Raw genomic sequence first — 21,373 nt, 5'->3', positions numbered from 1 at the left:
AGGTATTGGACTCTCTACAGCAGCCCATGTCATCCCATAGTTGACGATTGGTATCAGCCGGACTATGGGTTCGCCGTCCCACACGTAGGCTGCCGTTAACAGCAACGCAGAGACGGCTGCGTTTGGAGTGGTGGCATAACTGGGAGGCATGGACTGATGATGAGTGGCGTCCTATCATATGAATCTCGGTTCTGCATTACCATGGATGAGCATTGTATGCACGTATGGTGGTGCTGAGAGCAGCAGATCAATCCTGCCAATGTTGTGGAGAGAAATCCTGGTGATACTCTAGGCATTATGGTGTGGGAAGCCATAGAGAATGACTTCATGTCATCTCTGGTAGTGATTCAGGGGACTCTGACGGCACAGCACTACGTCAGTCTGCATGACTTACCCCCCCGAGACAGCACCCTGGTGCAGTTTTTCAATAATACAACGCTCGTCCACACATAGCACTTGTGTCGATAGTCTGCCTGGGTCATGTTGAGGTCCTCCCACGCCCAGCTAGGTCCCCCGATCAAACTCAATTGAGTGCCAATCCACATGATCTCGAGGGCCAGTTCCAACAGCTGTGGGCCAACTTGCCACAGGACTGGATACAACGACTGTACAACTCCCTTCTGCAACATATCGCCGCACCCTAATGACATGGGACCAGCAGTGTGCCCGTACTGCCATCTCGTCCATGTGATCAGATATTATAATCATTGCAATACAGTCACATGACCTTTCATCACGTGCAGACCATTTCATTACCACCACTCCATCTATGTGCTTAACTTTTTTTTGTCACTGAGTATATTTTATTTTCTACTATGAAAAATGGGTCCCACAACATCAAAAAAATCTGGTTTTTATTACATTGTGGGGGACATCTGGTCCCCACAAAATAATATAGACCAAATCCAAAGAGAGAGAGAGTATACCACGTTATCATCTAATATCATCACTATTTCCATTCTTTATTGTGTATTAACACTCACTCATGGCTTATTTATATTAACCTAAATATCATAAATTGGTAATCTACTTACCGTTGTCATCAATGCTCATGCCCTGAACAGTCAGTGTGGGAGGTGAATTGGTGATTGAATACTTTGCATTGTTTGACACCGGCAGACCATTCACAGACCATGACCCAGTTTCCATTTGCATAGTTTCTGGAACCACACAAGTCAGCTGCAAAGTGGTACCAGGATATATAATATCATAGTTCTTAATAAAAGGCTGATTTCCTTAAAGAAATAAGGAGGGAAGAAACTGTTAGCATGCAGTCATACAGTAACAATCAGATCTGCTAGTGCTTTGCACAAAACCCCCAGCATCCAGCATCCCTGGAGCAGCTGGGGTCAATGGCCTTGCTCAAAGGGTCGACAGTGATATGGTTACTCTGTTGGACATGGGATCCAAACCAACGACCATCTGGACAAAAGCATTGACCTGCCATAAAATATTAGTGTACTGTTTCTCAGTCTTTTTGTTCCCTCTCAGTTCCTAACACACCTGTACTGTACCAGATACTTTGAGTTCTTGATTGGCTGGGAGCTAGAAGGAGGGAAAAGTACTCGATTGGGAAACATTGGCATTCTTTATTCTAGAGCCCTGCACAGGTCTGAAATATCAGCTCGAGCCCAGCCCAGGCCCATGGCATGCCTGTCTGACTTGAGCCTGAACATTAATGGTTTAACTGCATTAGTTAGAAACTGTTAATACCACCCCAGTATGATGTGTGCCCTTAATAGGAAATAGATGTGACAGTCACTAATTATTAAGCTCTGGTAGCTTTGGCGGAATCCTACAAATACAGAGTACAGAAAGGTAACGGGTTGGAGATAGTGACATTGATGTGAGATGGCCACAGTAAAACACAGCTAGTCTCGCCTGCAGTAAGAGATTATGTTCTTTACAAAGAGAAACATTATAGGCTGCTTGTTTGCTTTAATTTTCCACAGGGGAAGATACGTTTCCTATGCTAAGGAATATTTTTTGTGCTACCTGGAAAATCCGCCATTGTAACATCAGTCTGCCAAGGGGCCAGTGTACCTGGCTTTTGAAGGGAATGGGAGATGACACTGTGTTTGATTTATAGCATGTTATGCCCCAAACACACCAATGAGTTAGACTAAGTACAACCCTTTGAACCATGCACCTGGCACTGCGACTGCTTCCCCCCTAGCGTAAGTGTATTTGGCCACGCCCTAAATGAACTTGGATTATACACGTCACACTGTATACTTCAGATCGTTATTACAGGACACATAGTTTGCACTTATACCAACAAATGTAACGTATTGCTAATTTTTATATACTATAAGTTTTTCTACGATCCACATCATTTTCGGGAATGTTTTAGCTTATGCGTCGTCTGTGAGTTTCTGCAATCTTCCAGCAAGATGCAGAAATATTTCCCTTTAACTGTTCCCGGCCACCCTGTGAATAACCGAAACTGAGAATGTCCAGTTTGCATATGTTAAGGGTTACTGTACATTGCCTGGCTAGACTAGTTCATGATTCTTGAAATGGCAAATGACTGATAAATGATAGTCAGCTGGTTAGGTTGACAGCCAAACATTGACTTCACCCCTTTGCCATTGTAATAACATTTTTTATCTTGCTGGGTAGAAACTTTTTAGGAGGACATACTTTAAACTTGCAACTGCAGAATACAATACATTTTTTATTGGTTGTCAGCAATAACGAAATTAAATCACTGTAATTACGGTGATACCCATAATTCACAACTTTTTTTTAAATTATCATTTCAGTGTGGATGGACCAGCTAAATGAAAAAATTATCTAAGGTGACTAAGACTTAGTCAACACAATTTCAATTATTTCAAGTGAAACTTTGTATATCTGTCTGCAGTGACAAACCATTTATTGCCTGTGATTTTAATCCTACCTTGAATAACTCCACTGAAGGAAATTGGGTCAACACTGTAACCCTGGGTCTTTAGAGCCACTGCAACCTTACTGTCCAGTATGGCAATCTCAGTGGAATTCACACTGTTTGTCTCCACTCGAAAGTCTGTAATCACACTGCCACTCCTGTCAAACAAAATACAGGAATATCGTCTAAATTACAGAAATAATTATTTAGAGTATTTAGAAAATGTCTTATTTTTCTTAAATCCCCTACTGCTATATTTGTACTAAGAGTATTAGTACTACTGTTGAAAATATTATTATTACTACTACACTCCTACTAATAATAATAGTGATGAAAAAACAGCAAGAACAAGCAGAATACTTAAATATACTGTGTTTAAAGGAGAAAACTTACCTGAAGCCAAGGACATAGACTGCAACAAAACCATTTAAAGTTTTGTAATGTTCAGTGAGCTGGGTAAAAGAACAAATTTTACGTTAATCAAAATGTAATAATCTAATACACAGAATTATAAACTGAAAGTTTGCTTTAAAAATAGTTGGCAAAACATAAATTACATTAGAAATGATATATTGTCACGCCCAGCTCTTACGATCCTCGTGTGTGCCACGCCCCCCTGATTATCCACGTGTGCTTCCCTGATCGTGCCCAGCTGTGTCTGATTATTTTCAACCAGTCCTGTCTTTTTAAGTCCATGTCTTGCCTGAGTCCTTCGTCTGTCATTGATGTTAGTTAGCGTCTGATGTTTCCCGTACCCCGTAACCTAAATAAATCCCCGTTTTCCCTGCTTTTGCCTGCTCGCCTGCTTCCTACTCGCTCGCCTGCCAGCGCGTTCACCCGCTTCCCAGGCAATCACAACATATATAAGCTAATGTGTGTATTGTATAGTATATCTGAATGTTGGAAGTATTTTAAGAACCTATACTTACAATTTGTTCTATTGGTGATTTCAATTTTTTGAACGTTGAGCTTGATGAATTAGCCAAATCTTGGTCAAATGGGAGTAGAATTTTAAATGACATTTCCACTGTAAAATCTTTAAAAGATGAAAGGAAATAATAAATCATTGAGAATTAAAACTTTTTTTTTAATCAAGAAATTGCTTTCCATGATCACCTGTCATTAAGAAATGCAATCATGTAGGAGAGAGTGGCAATGAAATCAAATAAAAAATCGAGGGTATACGTTTTCTCGTCCCATGAAAAATTACAAAAATAGTTTGGTTTCCTTAAACTTGCCAGACAGTGAAAGGGGGTCAGGGGTCCCTCATGATTCACTTTGACATTTTGACAACTGGGAAAGCCCCCTGCCCAACATTGCAGACAACCTTTGATGTTTGCTGGGCACAACCCATAAGTCTCATGGGAAAAGCAGAACTGATTATGCAATAAAAACACTTAAACAAAGCTGTTGTTCATTTCCTGTGTTTTTTTCTCATTCCAAAAACAGAAAAGTAGTAGTTTGTTCACTTAAACGAAACGTTTTTGCAAGTTAAATTGATTTTTTCTTTTACATTGGGGAGATCATGCAGAAGACCAGGGAATTAAGCTCAAACTGACATTTCTGAAAGTAACACTAAGCCGAATGGACATTTCAGGCCATAGAAACACTCACAAACAAAACAAAATATAAGGGAAAAAATACTGCATATGGTGAAAAATGGTACATACCGGTATTTGAACTTTGGATCGGGGGAGAAACTAGAAATGGAAGAAATAATGTCAAACTTGGCAGGACTAACCATTCATGCTAATTTATTCAAATTAATAAGAGAAAGAATCAGCAAATACGTGTGTATTTCAGTGGGAAGTCTTTACACTTTCAACAGAAAGATCGTTTAAATAAAATTTTCCTAGACTGCTCGCAGTATGGTATATTACATTGCATTCACAAAGCCTCACTCATTCTTAAAACCAGACGCCATGAAGGAATATTCCAGTTGTATCATCAGAAAGTGTAAAGATCAGAAGACACAACATACATATATATATATATTGTTTGCTGTGCTATACCATACTAGATTGGTTGAGAAAGTCTGTTTTAGAACCATTCTGCTTCTATTTATAAGATATGCAATGTTACAATAGGAAAAAGGTATACAAAATGAGTTTCAATCATTCTTAAAGTCACAGTCCATTAAGTAACATTGTCAATTGTATCATCAGAAATTCTAAAGATCAGAAGAAACAAAGACTGTTGTTGTATATTCTATACTGTTGATAACAGGATGCCAGTTATAGTCTGAAATTTGTTTGGGGTAATTTTGCTGTAGTATTTCATATTTCATCAAGTATAGTTTAATATGCCATTTGCTGTGCTATACCTTGCAAACAGGATGCAAATTGTGGTCAGAAAGTCTAATTTGGCTTAATTTGGTGTAGTAGCTCTTATTTGATCATGAAAGGTCTAGTATGCATATTACATAAGGGAGGAAAAATATGTCAAATTCATTAAGAATAACCATTCAGGCTTCTTAAGTAAAATGATTCAGAATAATGAGGAAGGGGTAACCTTATAATGTTTCTTGAATGCATGATTATTATTTATCATGAAAGCTTTGATAAATCGCTAAACATATGGCCTTACATAAAATACAACCAAAAACGATTCAGATTATCTGAAAACCACAGAGAGATTCTGATGAAGCCTGATACATACCAGCTGTTGTCTTAACGGTTGTAGTGGTGATGTTTCTAAAAGGACCTACAGAAGACAGAAAGAACAGCTGGATGATCAGCAAAGTGGAAATTTTACGTAGTTTAAATGGTTGTGGGGGGAATTCCAAAGTCTGCTTAGGCTAAGAACACAGTCAGACACAGTCTACTGAGTATTTCATATTGTAATAATAACAACAATATTACATATCATATGTTATATTTATGGCTCCATTTGGGGAAAACATGCGGAAGGCAGGAATAATTTCCTTTGGGATGATGAAAGGTCACTTATTGTCATTTTTTGGATTCTGACTTAAAGCATTTTAAATAAAAAGTTGAGTTGATAAACACAGAGATAATGCATTATACTCCATTCATACAACATTGCAAACACGGTTATAAGTTTTTGTAAAAAGGCATAACACATTATAAACGTGTATTATGCATTATAACAGACTGCCTTATGAAGCTCCGGTCTATAATGCAGTATATATTCCTAAAGCATTTATAATACCTGATTCACATGAATATATTGTACGCCTTTTGATAAATATTCATAGCCATGCTTATATTGGTTCTTCAATGAGTGATTATTTCTTATAAATGTTTTGATACATCATTAAAAATATGGGTTTACATAAAATGTAACCAAAATATTTTTATATTATGAAATATAATGATTCAGAGTGACCTAAAAACCACAGAGAGATTCTGATGAAGCCTGATACATACCAGCTGTTGTTTTAGCAGTTGTAGTGGTGATGTTTCTATCACGACCTACAGAAGACAGAAAGAACAGCTGGATGATCAGGAAAGTGGAAATTCTACATAGTTCAAATGGTTGTGGGGAGAATTGCAAAAGTCTGGTTAGGCTAAAAACACAGTCAGACACAGTCTACTGAGTATTTCACTTTATAATAATAACAACAATAGTACATATCATATGTTATATTTACGGCTCCATTTGGGGAAAACATGCGGAAGGCAGGAATAATTTCCTTTGGGAAGATGAAAGGTCACTTATTGTCATTTTTCGGATTCTGACTTAAAGCATTTTAAATAAAAAGTCGAGTTGATAAACACAGAGATAATGCATTATACTCCATTCATACAACATTGCAAACACGGTTATAAGTTTTTGTAAAAAGGCATAACACATTATAAACGTGTGTGTTATGCATTACGATTGAGTGCCTTGTAAGGCTCCGGTCTATAATGCACTATATATTCATAAAGCATTCATAATGCATGATTCACATGGATATATTGTACGCCTTTTGATAAATATTCATAGCCATGCTTATAATGGTTCTTGAATACGTGATATTTTGTTATAAATGTTTTGATATATCAATAAAATTATGGCCTTACAGAAAATGTAATCAAAAAAGTTTTTAGTCTGAAATATAACGATTCAGATTATCTGAAAACCACAGAGAGATTCTGATGAAGCCTGATACATACCAGCTGTTGTCTTAGCAGTTGTAGTGGTGATGTTTCTATCACGACCTACAGAAGACAGAAAGAACAGCTGGATGATCAGGAAAGTGGAAATTCTACATAGTTTAAATGGTTGTGGGGAGAACTGCAAAAGTCTGGTTAGGCTAAAAACAGTCAGACACAGTCTACTGAGTATTTCACTTTATAATAATAACAACAATAGTACATATCATATGTTATATTTACGGCTCCATTTGGGCAAAACATGCGGAAGGCAGGAATAATTTCCTTTGGGACGATGAAAGGTCACTTATTGTCATTTTTCGGATTCTGACTTACAGCATTTGAAATAGAAGTCGAGTTGATAATCACAGAGATAATGCATTATACTCCATTCATACAACATTGCAAACACGGTTATAATTTTTATGAAAAGGCATAACACATTATAAACGTGTGTATTATGCATTACAATTGAGTGCCTTGTAAGGCTCTGTTCTATAATGCACTATATATTCATAAAGCATTCATAATGCATGATCCACATGGACATATTGTACGCCTATTGATGAATATTCATAGCCATGCTTATATTGGTTCTTCAATGAGTGATTATTTGTTATAAATGTTTTGATACATCATAAAAAATATGGCTTTACATAAAATGTAACCAAAATATTTTTATATTATGAAATATAACGATTCAGAGTGACGTGAAAACCACAGAGAGATTCTGATGAAGCCTGATACATATAAGCTGTTGTTATAGCAGTTGTAGTGGTGATGTTTCTAAAAGGACCTACAGAAGACAGAAAGGACAACTAGATGATTAGCTAAGATGAAATTCAACTTAGATTAAATGGATGTGGAGAGAAGATAAAAAGTCTGGTTAGCTAAAAACATTCTCAGAAATATGATGAATAATGGTACATACTGGGTTTTTGACTTGAGGATGTGGGAGAAACTGTATTTGAAAGGAATAAAAATGATACCAAATTCAGTTGTTTGTTTTAGAATATACCAAAGACAGAATGGAAAACTGTATGATCAGCGAAAAGGAAATTCTGTATAGTTTAAATGGTTGTGCGGGGAATTGAAAAAGTTTGCTTAGGCTAAGAACACAGTCAGACACAGTCTACTGAGTATTTCACATTGTAATAATAACAACAATAGTACATATCATATGTTATATGTAGGGCTCCGTTTAGGGAAAACATGCGGAAGGCAGGAATAATTTCCTTTGGGATGATGAAAGGTCACTTATTGTGATTTTTCGGATTCTAAATTAAAGCATTTGAAATAGAAAGTCGAGTTGATAAACACAGAGATAATGCATTATACTCCATTCCTACAACATTGCAAACACGGTTATAAGTTTCTATAAAAAGGCATAACACATTATAAACATGAATTATGCATTATAACAGAGTGCATTATGAAGCTCCAGTCTATTCATACACTATATATGGATAAGGCATTTCTCATGCCTGATTCGCATGAATATATTGTATGTCTTTTGATAAATATTCATAGCCATCCTCATAATTTTTCTTGAATGCATGATTATTTGTTATGAATGCTTTAATGAATTAATAAAGAATATGGAATTACATTAAAAAAGTTACCAAAAATTTTGCAATTCTGAAATATAACGATTCAGAGTGACTTGAATACCACAGACAGAATCTGATGACGCCTGATACATACCAGCTGTTGTATTACCTATTGGAGTGGTGATGTCTGTTACAGGACCTACAGAAGACAGAAAGGACAACTGGATGATTAGCTAAGACGAAATTAAATTTATGCTAAATGGATGTGGAGAGAAGATAAAAAGTCTGGTTAGCTAAAAAAATTCTCAGAAATATGATGAATAATGGTACATACTGGGTTTTTGACTTGAGGATGTGGGAGAAACTGTAGTAGGAAGGAATGAAAATGATATCAAATTCAGTTGTTTGTTTTAGAATATACCAAAGACAGAAAGGAAAACTGTATGATCAGCGAAAAGAAAATTCTATATAGTTTAAATGGTTGTGGGGGGAATTGAAAAAGTCTGGTTAGGCTAAGAACACAGTCAGACACAGTCTACTGAGTATTTCACATTGTAATAATAACATCAATAGTACATATCATATGTTATATTTAGAGCTCCGTTTGGGGAAAACATGGAAGTTGGGAATAATTTCCTTTGGGATGATGAAAGGTCACTTATTGTCATTTTTCGGATTCTGACTTAAAGCATTTGAAATAGAAAGTCGAGTTGATAAACACAGAGATAATGGATCATACTCCATTCAAAAAACATTGCAAATACGGTTATAATTTTTTATGAAAAGGCATAACACATTATAAACGTGTGTATTATGCATTATGATTGAGTGCCTTGTAAGTCTCCGGTCAATAATGCATTATATATTCATAAAGCATTCATAATGCATGATTCACATGGATGTATTGTACGCCTTTTGGGAAATATTCAGTTATGCTTATAATGGTTCTTCAATACGTCATTTTTTGGTATAAATGTTTTGATATGTCATTAAAAACACGGTCTTACAGAAAATGTAACCAAAAAAGTTTTTATTCTGAAATATAACGATTCAGAGTGACTTGAAAACCACAGACAGAATCTGATGACGCCTGATACATACCAGCTGTTGTATTACCTATTGGAGTGGTGATGTCTGTTACAGGACCTACAGAAGACAGAAAGGACAACTGGATGATTAGCTAAGATGAAATTCAACTTAGATTAAATGGATGTGGAGAGAAGATAAAAAGTCTGGTTAGCTAAAAACATTCTCAGAAATATGATGAATAATGGTAAATACTGGGTTTTTGACTTGAGGATGTGGGAGAAACTGTATTTGGAAGAAATAAAAATGATATCAAATTCAGTTTTTTGTTTTAGAATATACCAAAGACAGAATGGAAAACTGTATGATCAGCAAAAAGAAAATTCTATATAGTTTAAATGGTTGTGGGGGGAATTGAAAAAGTCTGGTTAGGCTAAGAACACAGTCAGACACAGTCTACTGAGTATTTCACATTGTAATAATAACAACAATAGTACATATCATATGTTATATTTATGGCTCCATTTGGGGAAAACATGCGGAAGTCAGAAATAATTTCCTTTGGGATGATGAAAGGTCACTTATTGTGATTTTTTGGATTCTGATTGAAAGAATTTGAAATAGAAAATCGAGTTGATAAACACAGAGATAATGCATCATACTCCATTCAAAAAGCATTGCAAATACGGTTATAATTTTTTATGAAAAGGCATAACACATTATAAACGTGTGTATTATGCATTATGATTGAGTGCCTTGTAAGTCTCCGGTCTATAATGCACTATATATTCATAAAGCATTCATAATGCATGATCCACATGGATGTATTGTACGTCTTTTGGGAAATATTCAGTTATGCTTATAATGGTTCTTCAATACGTCATTTTTTGGTATAAATGTTTTGAAAATGTAACCAAAAAAGTTTTTATTGTGAAAAATAACAATTCAGAGTGACTTGAATACCACAGACAGAATCTGATGACGCCTGATACATACCAGCTGTTGTATTGCCTATTGGAGTGGTGATGTCTGTTACAGGACCTACAGAAGACAGAAAGGACAACTAGATGATTAGCTAAAATGAAATTAAACTTAGATTAAATGAATGTGGAGAGAAGATAAAAAGTTTGGTTAGCTAAAAACATTCTCAGAAATATGATGAATAATGGTACATACTGGGTTTTTGACTTGAGGATGTGGGCGAAACTGTAGTAGGAAGGAATGAAAATGATACCAAATTCAGTTGTTTGTTTTAGAATATACCAAAGACAGAAAGGAAAACTGCATGATCAGCGAAAATGAAATTCTGTATAGTTTAAATGGTTGTGGGGGGAATTGAAAAAGTCTGGTTAGGCTAAGAGCACAGTCAGACACAGTCTACTGAGTATTTCACATTGTAATAATAACAACAATAGTACATATCATATGTTATATTTAGGTCTCCGTTTGGGGAAAACATGTGGAAGGCAGGAATAATTTCCTTTGGGATGATGAAAGGTCACTTATTGTCATTTTTCGGATTCTGACTTAAAGCATTTGAAATAGAAAGTCGAGTTGATAAACACAGAGATAATGCATTATACTCCATTCATACAACATTGCAAACACGATTATAAGTTTCTACAAAAAGGCATAACACATTATAAACATGAATTATGCATTATAACAGAGTGCATTATGAAGCTCCAGTCTATTCATACACTATATATGGATAAGGCATTTCTCATGCCTGATTGCATGAATATATTGTATGTCTTTTGATAAATATTCATAGCCATCCTCATAATTTTTCTTGAATGCATGATTATTTGTTATGAATGCTTTAATGAATTAATAAAGAATATGGAATTACATTAAAAAAGTTACCAAAAATTTTGCAATTCTGAAATATAACGATTCATAGTGACTTGAATACCACAGACAGAATCTGATGACGCCTGATACATACCAGCTGTTGTATTACCTATTGGAGTGGTGATGTCTGTTACAGGACCTACAGAAGACAGAAAGGACAACTGGATGATTAGCTAAGACGAAATTAAATTTATGCTAAATGGATGTGGAGAGAAGATAAAAAGTCTGGTTAGCTAAAAAAATTCTCAGAAATATGATGAATAATGGTACATACTGGGTTTTTGACTTGAGGATGTGGGAGAAACTGTAGTAGGAAGGAATGAAAATGATATCAAATTCAGTTGTTTGTTTTAGAATATACCAAAGACAGAAAGGAAAACTGTATGATCAGCGAAAAGAAAATTCTATATAGTTTAAATGGTTGTGGGGGGAATTGAAAAAGTCTGGTTAGGCTAAGAACACAGTCAGACACAGTCTACTGAGTATTTCACATTGTAATAATAACAACAATAGTACATATCATATGTTATATTTAGAGCTCTGTTTAGGGGAAACATGCGGAAGGCAGGAATAATTTCCTTTGGGATGATGAAAGGTCACTTATTGTGATTTTTTGGATTCTGATTGAAAGAATTTGAAATAGAAAATCGAGTTGATAAACACAGAGATAATGCATCATACTCCATTCAAAAAGCATTGCAAATACGGTTATAATTTTTTATGAAAAGGCATAACACATTATAAACGTGTGTATTATGCATTATGATTGAGTGCCTTGTAAGTCTCCGGTCTATAATGCACTATATATTCATAAAGCATTCATAATGCATGATCCACATGGATGTATTGTACGTCTTTTGGGAAATATTCAGTTATGCTTATAATGGTTCTTCAATACGTCATTTTTTGGTATAAATGTTTTGATATATCATTAAAAACACGGTCTTACAGAAAATGTAACCAAAAAAGTTTTTATTGTGAAAAATAACAATTCAGAGTGACTTGAATACCACAGACAGAATCTGATGACGCCTGATACATACCAGCTGTTGTATTGCCTATTGGAGTGGTGATGTCTGTTACAGGACCTACAGAAGACAGAAAGGACAACTAGATGATTAGCTAAAATGAAATTAAACTTAGATTAAATGGATGTGGAGAGAAGATAAAAGTTTGGTTAGCTAAAAACATTCTCAGAAATATGATGAATAATGGTACATACTGGGTTTTTGACTTGAGGATGTGGGCGAAACTGTAGTAGGAAGGAATGAAAATGATACCAAATTCAGTTGTTTGTTTTAGAATATACCAAAGACAGAAAGGAAAACTGCATGATCAGCGAAAATGAAATTCTGTATAGTTTAAATGGTTGTGGGGGGAATTGAAAAAGTCTGGTTAGGCTAAGAGCACAGTCAGACACAGTCTACTGAGTATTTCACATTGTAATAATAACAACAATAGTACATATCATATGTTATATTTAGGTCTCCGTTTGGGGAAAACATGTGGAAGGCAGGAATAATTTCCTTTGGGATAATGAAAGGTCACTTATTGTCATTTTTCGGATTCTGACTTAAAGCATTTGAAATAGAAAGTCGAGTTGATAAACACAGAGATAATGCATCATACTCCATTCAAAAAGCATTGCAAATACGGTTATAATTTTTTATGAAAATGCATAACACATTATAAACGTGTGTATTATGCATTATGATTGAGTGCCTTGTAAGTCTCCGGTCTATAATGCACTATATATTCATAAAGCATTCATAATGCATGATCCACATGGATGTATTGTACGTCTTTTGGGAAATATTCAGTTATGCTTATAATGGTTCTTCAATACGTCATTTTTTGGTATAAATGTTTTGATATATCATTAAAAACACGGTCTTACAGAAAATGTAACCAAAAAAGTTTTTATTGTGAAAAATAACAATTCAGAGTGACTTGAATACCACAGACAGAATCTGATGACGCCTGATACATACCAGCTGTTGTATTGCCTATTGGAGTGGTGATGTCTGTTACAGGACCTACAGAAGACAGAAAGGACAACTAGATGATTAGCTAAAATGAAATTAAACTTAGATTAAATGAATGTGGAGAGAAGATAAAAAGTTTGGTTAGCTAAAAACATTCTCAGAAATATGATGAATAATGGTACATACTGGGTTTTTGACTTGAGGATGTGGGCGAAACTGTAGTAGGAAGGAATGAAAATGATACCAAATTCAGTTGTTTGTTTTAGAATATACCAAAGACAGAAAGGAAAACTGCATGATCAGCGAAAATGAAATTCTGTATAGTTTAAATGGTTGTGGGGGGAATTGAAAAAGTCTGGTTAGGCTAAGAGCACAGTCAGACACAGTCTACTGAGTATTTCACATTGTAATAATAACAACAATAGTACATATCATATGTTATATTTAGGTCTCCGTTTGGGGAAAACATGTGGAAGGCAGGAATAATTTCCTTTGGGATGATGAAAGGTCACTTATTGTCATTTTTCGGATTCTGACTTAAAGCATTTGAAATAGAAAGTCGAGTTGATAAACACAGAGATAATGCATTATACTCCATTCATACAACATTGCAAACACGATTATAAGTTTCTACAAAAAGGCATAACACATTATAAACATGAATTATGCATTATAACAGAGTGCATTATGAAGCTCCAGTCTATTCATACACTATATATGGATAAGGCATTTCTCATGCCTGATTCGCATGAATATATTGTATGTCTTTTGATAAATATTCATAGCCATCCTCATAATTTTTCTTGAATGCATGATTATTTGTTATGAATGCTTTAATGAATTAATAAAGAATATGGAATTACATTAAAAAAGTTACCAAAAATTTTGCAATTCTGAAATATAACGATTCAGAGTGACTTGAATACCACAGACAGAATCTGATGACGCCTGATACATACCAGCTGTTGTATTACCTATTGGAGTGGTGATGTCTGTTACAGGACCTACAGAAGACAGAAAGGACAACTGGATGATTAGCTAAGACGAAATTAAATTTATGCTAAATGGATGTGGAGAGAAGATAAAAAGTCTGGTTAGCTAAAAACATTCTCAGAAATATGATGAATAATAGTACATACTGGGTTTTTGACTTGAGGATTTGGGAGAAACTGTAGTAGGAAGGAATGAAAATGATATCAAATTCAGTTGTTTGTTTTAGAATATACCAAAGACAGAAAGGAAAACTGTATGATCAGCGAAAAGAAAATTCTATATAGTTTAAATGGTTGTGGGGGGAATTGAAAAAGTCTGGTTAGGCTAAGAACACAGTCAGACACAGTCTACTGAGTATTTCACATTGTAATAATAACAACAATAGTACATATCATATGTTATATTTAGAGCTCTGTTTAGGGGAAACATGCGGAAGGCAGGAATAATTTCCTTTGGGATGATGAAAGGTCACTTATTGTGATTTTTTGGATTCTGATTGAAAGAATTTGAAATAGAAAATCGAGTTGATAAACACAGAGATAATGCATCATACTCCATTCAAAAAGCATTGCAAATACGGTTATAATTTTTTATGAAAAGGCATAACACATTATAAACGTGTGTATTATGCATTATGATTGAGTGCCTTGTAAGTCTCCGGTCTATAATGCACTATATATTCATAAAGCATTCATAATGCATGATCCACATGGATGTATTGTACGTCTTTTGGGAAATATTCAGTTATGCTTATAATGGTTCTTCAATACGTCATTTTTTGGTATAAATGTTTTGATATATCATTAAAAACACGGTCTTACAGAAAATGTAACCAAAAAAGTTTTTATTGTGAAAAATAACAATTCAGAGTGACTTGAATACCACAGACAGAATCTGATGACGCCTGATACATACCAGCTGTTGTATTGCCTATTGGAGTGGTGATGTCTGTTACAGGACCTACAGAAGACAGAAAGGACAACTAGATGATTAGCTAAAATGAAATTAAACTTAGATTAAATGAATGTGGAGAGAAGATAAAAAGTTTGGTTAGCTAAAAACATTCTCAGAAATATGATGAATAATGGTACATACTGGGTTTTTGACTTGAGGATGTGGGCGAAACTGTAGTAGGAAGGAATGAAAATGATACCAAATTCAGTTGTTTGTTTTAGAATATACCAAAGACAGAAAGGAAAACTGCATGATCAGCGAAAATGAAATTCTGTATAGTTTAAATGGTTGTGGGGGGAATTGAAAAAGTCTGGTTAGGCTAAGAGCACAGTCAGACACAGTCTACTGAGTATTTCACATTGTAATAATAACAACAATAGTACATATCATATGTTATATTTAGGTCTCCGTTTGGGGAAAACATGTGGAAGGCAGGAATAATTTCCTTTGGGATGATGAAAGGTCACTTATTGTCATTTTTCGGATTCTGACTTAAAGCATTTGAAATAGAAAGTCGAGTTGATAAACACAGAGATAATGCATTATACTCCATTCATACAACATTGCAAACACGATTATAAGTTTCTACAAAAAGGCATAACACATTATAAACATGAATTATGCATTATAACAGAGTGCATTATGAAGCTCCAGTCTATTCATACACTATATATGGATAAGGCATTTCTCATGCCTGATTCGCATGAATATATTGTATGTCTTTTGATAAATATTCATAGCCATCCTCATAATTTTTCTTGAATGCATGATTATTTGTTATGAATGCTTTAATGAATTAATAAAGAATATGGAATTACATTAAAAAAGTTACCAAAAATTTTGCAATTCTGAAATATAACGATTCAGAGTGACTTGAATACCACAGACAGAATCTGATGACGCCTGATACATACCAGCTGTTGTATTACCTATTGGAGTGGTGATGTCTGTTACAGGACCTACAGAAGACAGAAAGGACAACTGGATGATTAGCTAAGACGAAATTAAATTTATGCTAAATGGATGTGGAGAGAAGATAAAAAGTCTGGTTAGCTAAAAACATTCTCAGAAATATGATGAATAATGGTACATACTGGGTTTTTGACTTGAGGATGTGGGAGAAACTGTAGTAGGAAGGAATGAAAATGATATCAAATTCAGTTGTTTGTTTTAGAATATACCAAAGACAGAAAGGAAAACTGTATGATCAGCGAAAAGAAAATTCTATATAGTTTAAATGGTTGTGGGGGGAATTGAAAAAGTCTGGTTAGGCTAAGAACACAGTCAGACACAGTCTACTGAGTATTTCACATTGTAATAATAACAACAATAGTACATATCATATGTTATATTTAGAGCTCTGTTTAGGGGAAACATGCGGAAGGCAGGAATAATTTCCTTTGGGATGATGAAAGGTCACTTATTGTGATTTTTTGGATTCTGATTGAAAGAATTTGAAATAGAAAATCGAGTTGATAAACACAGAGATAATGCATCATACTCCATTCAAAAAGCATTGCAAATACGGTTATAATTTTTTATGAAAAGGCATAACACATTATAAACGTGTGTATTATGCATTATGATTGAGTGCCTTGTAAGTCTCCGGTCTATAATGCACTATATATTCATAAAGCATTCATAATGCATGATCCACATGGATGTATTGTACACCTTTTGGGAAATATTCAGTTATGCTTATAATGGTTCTTCAATACGTCATTTTTTGGTATAAATGTTTTGATATATCATTAAAAACACGGTCTTACAGAAAATGTAACCAAAAAAGTTTTTATTGTGAAATATAACAATTCAGAGTGACTTGAAAACCACAGACAGAATCTGGTGATGCCTGATACATACCAGCTGTTGTATTACCTATTGGAGTGGTGATGTCTGTTACAGGACCTACAGAAGACAGAAAGGACAACTAGATGATTAGCTAAAATGAAATTAAACTTAGATTAAATGGATGTGGAGAGAAGATAAAAAGTTTGGTTAGCTAAAAACATTCTCAGAAATATGATGAATAATGGTACATACTGGGTTTTTGACTTGAGGATGTGGGCGAAACTGTAGTAGGAAGGAATGAAAATGATACCAAATTCAGTTGTTTGTTTTAGAATATACCAAAGACAGAAAGAAAAACTGCATGATCAGCGAAAATGAAATTCTGTATAGTTTAAATGGTTGTGGGGGGAATTGAAAAAGTCTGGTTAGGCTAAGAGCACAGTCAGACACAGTCTACTGAGTATTTCACATTGTAATAATAACAACAATAGTACATATCATATGTTATATTTAGGTCTCCGTTTGGGGAAAACATGTGGAAGGCAGGAATAATTTCCTTTGGGATGATGAAAGGTCACTTATTGTCATTTTTCGGATTCTGACTTAAAGCATTTGAAATAGAAAGTCGAGTTGATAAACACAGAGATAATGCATTATACTCCATTCATACAACATTGCAAACACGATTATAAGTTTCTACAAAAAGGCATAACACATTATAAACATGAATTATGCATTATAACAGAGTGCATTATGAAGCTCCAGTCTATTCATACACTATATATGGATAAGGCATTTCTCATGCCTGATTCGCATAAATATATTGTATGTCTTTTGATAAATATTCATAGCCATCCTCATAATTTTTCTTGAATGCATGATTATTTGTTATGAATGCTTTAATGAATTAATAAAGAATATGGAATTACATTTAAAAAAGTTACAAAAAATTTTGCAATTCTGAAATATAACGATTCAGAGTGACTTGAAAACCACAGACAGAATCTGATGACGCCTGATACATACCAGCTGTTGTATTACCTATTGGAGTGGTGATGTCTGTTACAGGACCTACAGAAGACAGAAAGGACAACTGGATGATTAGCTAAGATGAAATTCAACTTAGATTAAATGGATGTGGAGAGAAGATAAAAAGTCTGGTTAGCTAAAAACATTCTCAGAAATATGATGAATAATGGTACATACTGGGTTTTTGACTTGAGGATGTGGGAGAAACTGTATTTGGAAGGAATAAAAATGATATCAAATTCAGTTGTTTGTTTTAGAATATACCAAAGACAGAATGGAAAACTGCATGATCAGCGAAAAGAAAATTCTATATAGTTTAAATGGTTGTGGGGGGAATTGAAAAAGTCTGGTTAGGCTAAGAACACAGTCAGACACAGTCTACTGAGTATTTCACATTGTAATAATAACAACAATAGTACATATCATATGTTATATTTATGGCTCCGTTTGGGGAAAACATGCAGAAGTCAGGAATAATTTCCTTTGGGATGATGAAAGGTCACTTATTGTGATTTTTCAGATTCTGACTTAAAGCATTTTAAATAGAAAGTCGAGTTGATAAACACAGAGATAATGCATCATACTCCATTCATAAAACATTGCAAACACGGTTATACATTTTTTATGAAAAGGCATAACACATTATAAACGTGTGTATTATACATTATGATTGAGTGCCTTGTAAGGCTCTGGTTAATAATGCATTATATATTCATAAAGAATTCATAAGGCATGATTCACATGGATATATTGTACACCTTTTGATAAATATTCATATTTATGCTTATAATGGTTCTTGAATACGTCATTTTTTGGTATAAATGTTTTGATATATCATTAAAAATACGGTCTTACAGAAAATGTAACCAAAAATGTTTTTATTCTGAAATATAACGATTCATAGTGACTTGAAAACCAGACACAGAATCTGATGAAGCCTGATACATACCAGCTGTTGTATTACCTATTGGAGTGGTGATGTCTGTTACAGGACCTACAGAAGACAGAAAGGACAACTGGATGATTAGCTAAGACGAAATTAAATTTATGCTAAATGGATGTGGAGAGAAGATAAAAAGTCTGGTTAGCTAAAAACATTCTCAGAAATATGATGAATAATGGTATATACTGGGTTTTTAACTTGAGGATGTGGGAGAAACTGTAGTAGGAAGGAATGAAAATGATACCAAATTCAGTTGTTTGTTTTAGAATATACCAAAGACAGAAAGGAAAACTGTATGATCAGCGAAAAGAAAATTCTGTATAGTTTAAATGGTTGTGGGGGGAATTGAAAAAGTCTGGTTAGGCTAAGAACACAGTCAGACAGTCTACTGATTATGTCACATTGTAATAATAACAACAATAGTACATATCATATGTTATATGTAGGGCTCCGTTTAGGGAAAACATGCGGAAGGCAGGAATAATTTCCTTTGGGATGATGAAAGGTCACTTATTGTGATTTTTCGGATTCTGAATTAAAGCATTTGAAATAGAAAGTCGAGTTGATAAACACAGAGATAATGCATTATACTCCATTCATACAGCATTGCAAACACGGTTATAAGTTTCTATAAAAAGGCATAACACATTATAAACATGAATTATGCATTATAACAGAGTGCATTATGAAGCTCCAGTCTATTCATACACTATATATGGATAAGGCATTTCTCATGCCTGATTCGCATGAATATATTGTATGTCTTTTGATAAATATTCATAGCCATCCTCATAATTTTTCTTGAATGCATGATTATTTGTTATGAATGCTTTAATGAATTAATAAAGAATATGGAATTACATTAAAAAAGTTACCAAAAATTTTGCAATTCTGAAATATAACGATTCATAGTGACTTGAATACCACAGACAGAATCTGATGACGCCTGATACATACCAGCTGTTGTATTACCTATTGGAGTGGTGATGTCTGTTACAGGACCTACAGAAGACAGAAAGGACAACTGGATGATTAGCTAAGATGAAATTCAACTTAGATTAAATGGATGTGGAGAGAAGATAAAAAGTCTGGTTAGCTTAAAAAATTCTCAGAAATATGATGAATAATGGTACATACTGGGTTTTTGACTTGAGGATGTGGGAGAAACTGTAGTTGGAAGGAATAAAAATAATATATTCTGTTGTTCCTTTTAGAATACAGACGCATTTCTACTTACGAACGTTTAACTTACGGACTTTCGGGCATATGAACGAAGAGGATTGTAAGTCCAAATCGTGTTCATTGGGTTCCCGTTCCCTGTCCGCAACATCAATTTTGTTTTTGTGCGCAAATTCTGCTTAGTACGACTTCTGGCCGTTACCACGCTGCGCTGCTGCTGCGTATTCCCAGCATCCTAGTTCTTCGTACTGGCAAATACCCTTACATAATGTTGAATAACGACTTACGAATATTTCAAGTTACGAACAACCTTATTCGTAAGTAGAGGAGCGTCTCTATACCGAAGACAGAAAGAAGACCTGAATGATCAGCGAACATAATTTAAATGGTTTTGGAGGGAAGTCAAGGTCAAAGGCATATTTCAGGGAACAGAACCTTAAATGTCTGTGTAGTTAGGAACCGTGTCACGTTTTGTATGCTTCACATTTTTAGATTTTTTTAAAATGTACATAATCCAAGTTATCCTACAGTCAATGCGAGGATGTGAAGAATGACATACATACTTGATGTTGATGTGGTTGGAGTTGTTGTTGTTATTGTTGAAGCTAGAGAAGACAGAAAAACAACTGGAAAGTTAGCTCAGAGGAAATCCCAAGTAATTTAAATGCTTTGCGGGAAATAAAAAAAAAAAGTCTAGCTAACTAAGAGCATTCTCAGATACTGGGCAAGAAATATTTCACATTGTACTAAGAAGAACAATAGTGCTACTTTATGTTAAAATGAGGGGAACATTAATGGCAGAACATACAGATAGAGGGAATAATTCGCCCACAAAAATTTTGAGAAAGTGTTGCAAAGGCATATGAATGTTTCTGGTAGGTATGAAAGTAATTGAGGGTAAGTTAGCTCTATTTGATCAAGTAAAGTCTAGTATGACTACTAATTATTATTTACCTAATTATTATATGACGCAGTCCAGACGATGCAGATGATATAGGGGGAAAAAATTCCGTAAAGTAAATATAAGTTAAAGCAGAAAATGGAATTACTTCTGATTTAAGCATGAGAAAGAAGAATAT

At 34.4% G+C, this 21,373-nt stretch overlaps 1 protein-coding gene across 4 annotated transcripts in view; it reads right to left on the bottom strand.

Moving 5' to 3' along the window:
* Nucleotides 1-21,373, bottom strand: part of LOC125725390 (adhesion G protein-coupled receptor F5-like) — an 83,952-nt gene that overhangs the window by 54,103 nt on the left and 8,476 nt on the right. The window contains exons 15-39 of one of the 4 annotated variants that reach the window (XM_049002269.1): nt 20,858-20,899; nt 18,170-18,214; nt 17,396-17,425; nt 15,314-15,358; nt 14,545-14,574; nt 14,365-14,409; nt 13,592-13,621; nt 13,412-13,456; nt 12,643-12,672; nt 12,464-12,508; nt 11,695-11,724; nt 11,515-11,559; nt 10,743-10,772; nt 10,563-10,607; nt 9,642-9,686; nt 8,875-8,904; nt 8,695-8,739; nt 7,012-7,056; nt 6,280-6,324; nt 5,549-5,593; nt 4,561-4,590; nt 3,820-3,926; nt 3,284-3,342; nt 2,903-3,048; nt 1,035-1,235 (exon numbers count right to left, since the gene is read on the bottom strand). In XM_049002269.1, coding sequence (XP_048858226.1) covers nt 1,035-1,235; nt 2,903-3,048; nt 3,284-3,342; nt 3,820-3,926; nt 4,561-4,590; nt 5,549-5,593; nt 6,280-6,324; nt 7,012-7,056; nt 8,695-8,739; nt 8,875-8,904; nt 9,642-9,686; nt 10,563-10,607; nt 10,743-10,772; nt 11,515-11,559; nt 11,695-11,724; nt 12,464-12,508; nt 12,643-12,672; nt 13,412-13,456; nt 13,592-13,621; nt 14,365-14,409; nt 14,545-14,574; nt 15,314-15,358; nt 17,396-17,425; nt 18,170-18,214; nt 20,858-20,899 — 1,335 coding nt within the window. Of the gene's footprint in view, nt 1-1,034; nt 1,236-2,902; nt 3,049-3,283; nt 3,343-3,819; nt 3,927-4,560; nt 4,591-5,548; nt 5,594-6,279; nt 6,325-7,011; nt 7,057-8,694; nt 8,740-8,874; nt 8,905-9,641; nt 9,687-9,821; nt 9,852-10,562; nt 10,608-10,742; nt 10,773-11,514; nt 11,560-11,694; nt 11,725-12,463; nt 12,509-12,642; nt 12,673-13,411; nt 13,457-13,591; nt 13,622-14,364; nt 14,410-14,544; nt 14,575-15,313; nt 15,359-17,395; nt 17,426-18,169; nt 18,215-20,857; nt 20,900-21,373 lie in introns of all 4 variants that reach the window. The other 3 variants (XM_049002270.1, XM_049002271.1, XM_049002272.1) reach the window with 3 other exon arrangements.

This window comes from Brienomyrus brachyistius, unplaced genomic scaffold (genome assembly GCF_023856365.1).
Source record: "Brienomyrus brachyistius isolate T26 unplaced genomic scaffold, BBRACH_0.4 scaffold66, whole genome shotgun sequence".
NCBI classification, from domain to species: Eukaryota; Metazoa; Chordata; class Actinopteri; order Osteoglossiformes; family Mormyridae; genus Brienomyrus; species Brienomyrus brachyistius.
This window is presented reverse-complemented; position numbering and strand designations above follow the sequence as displayed.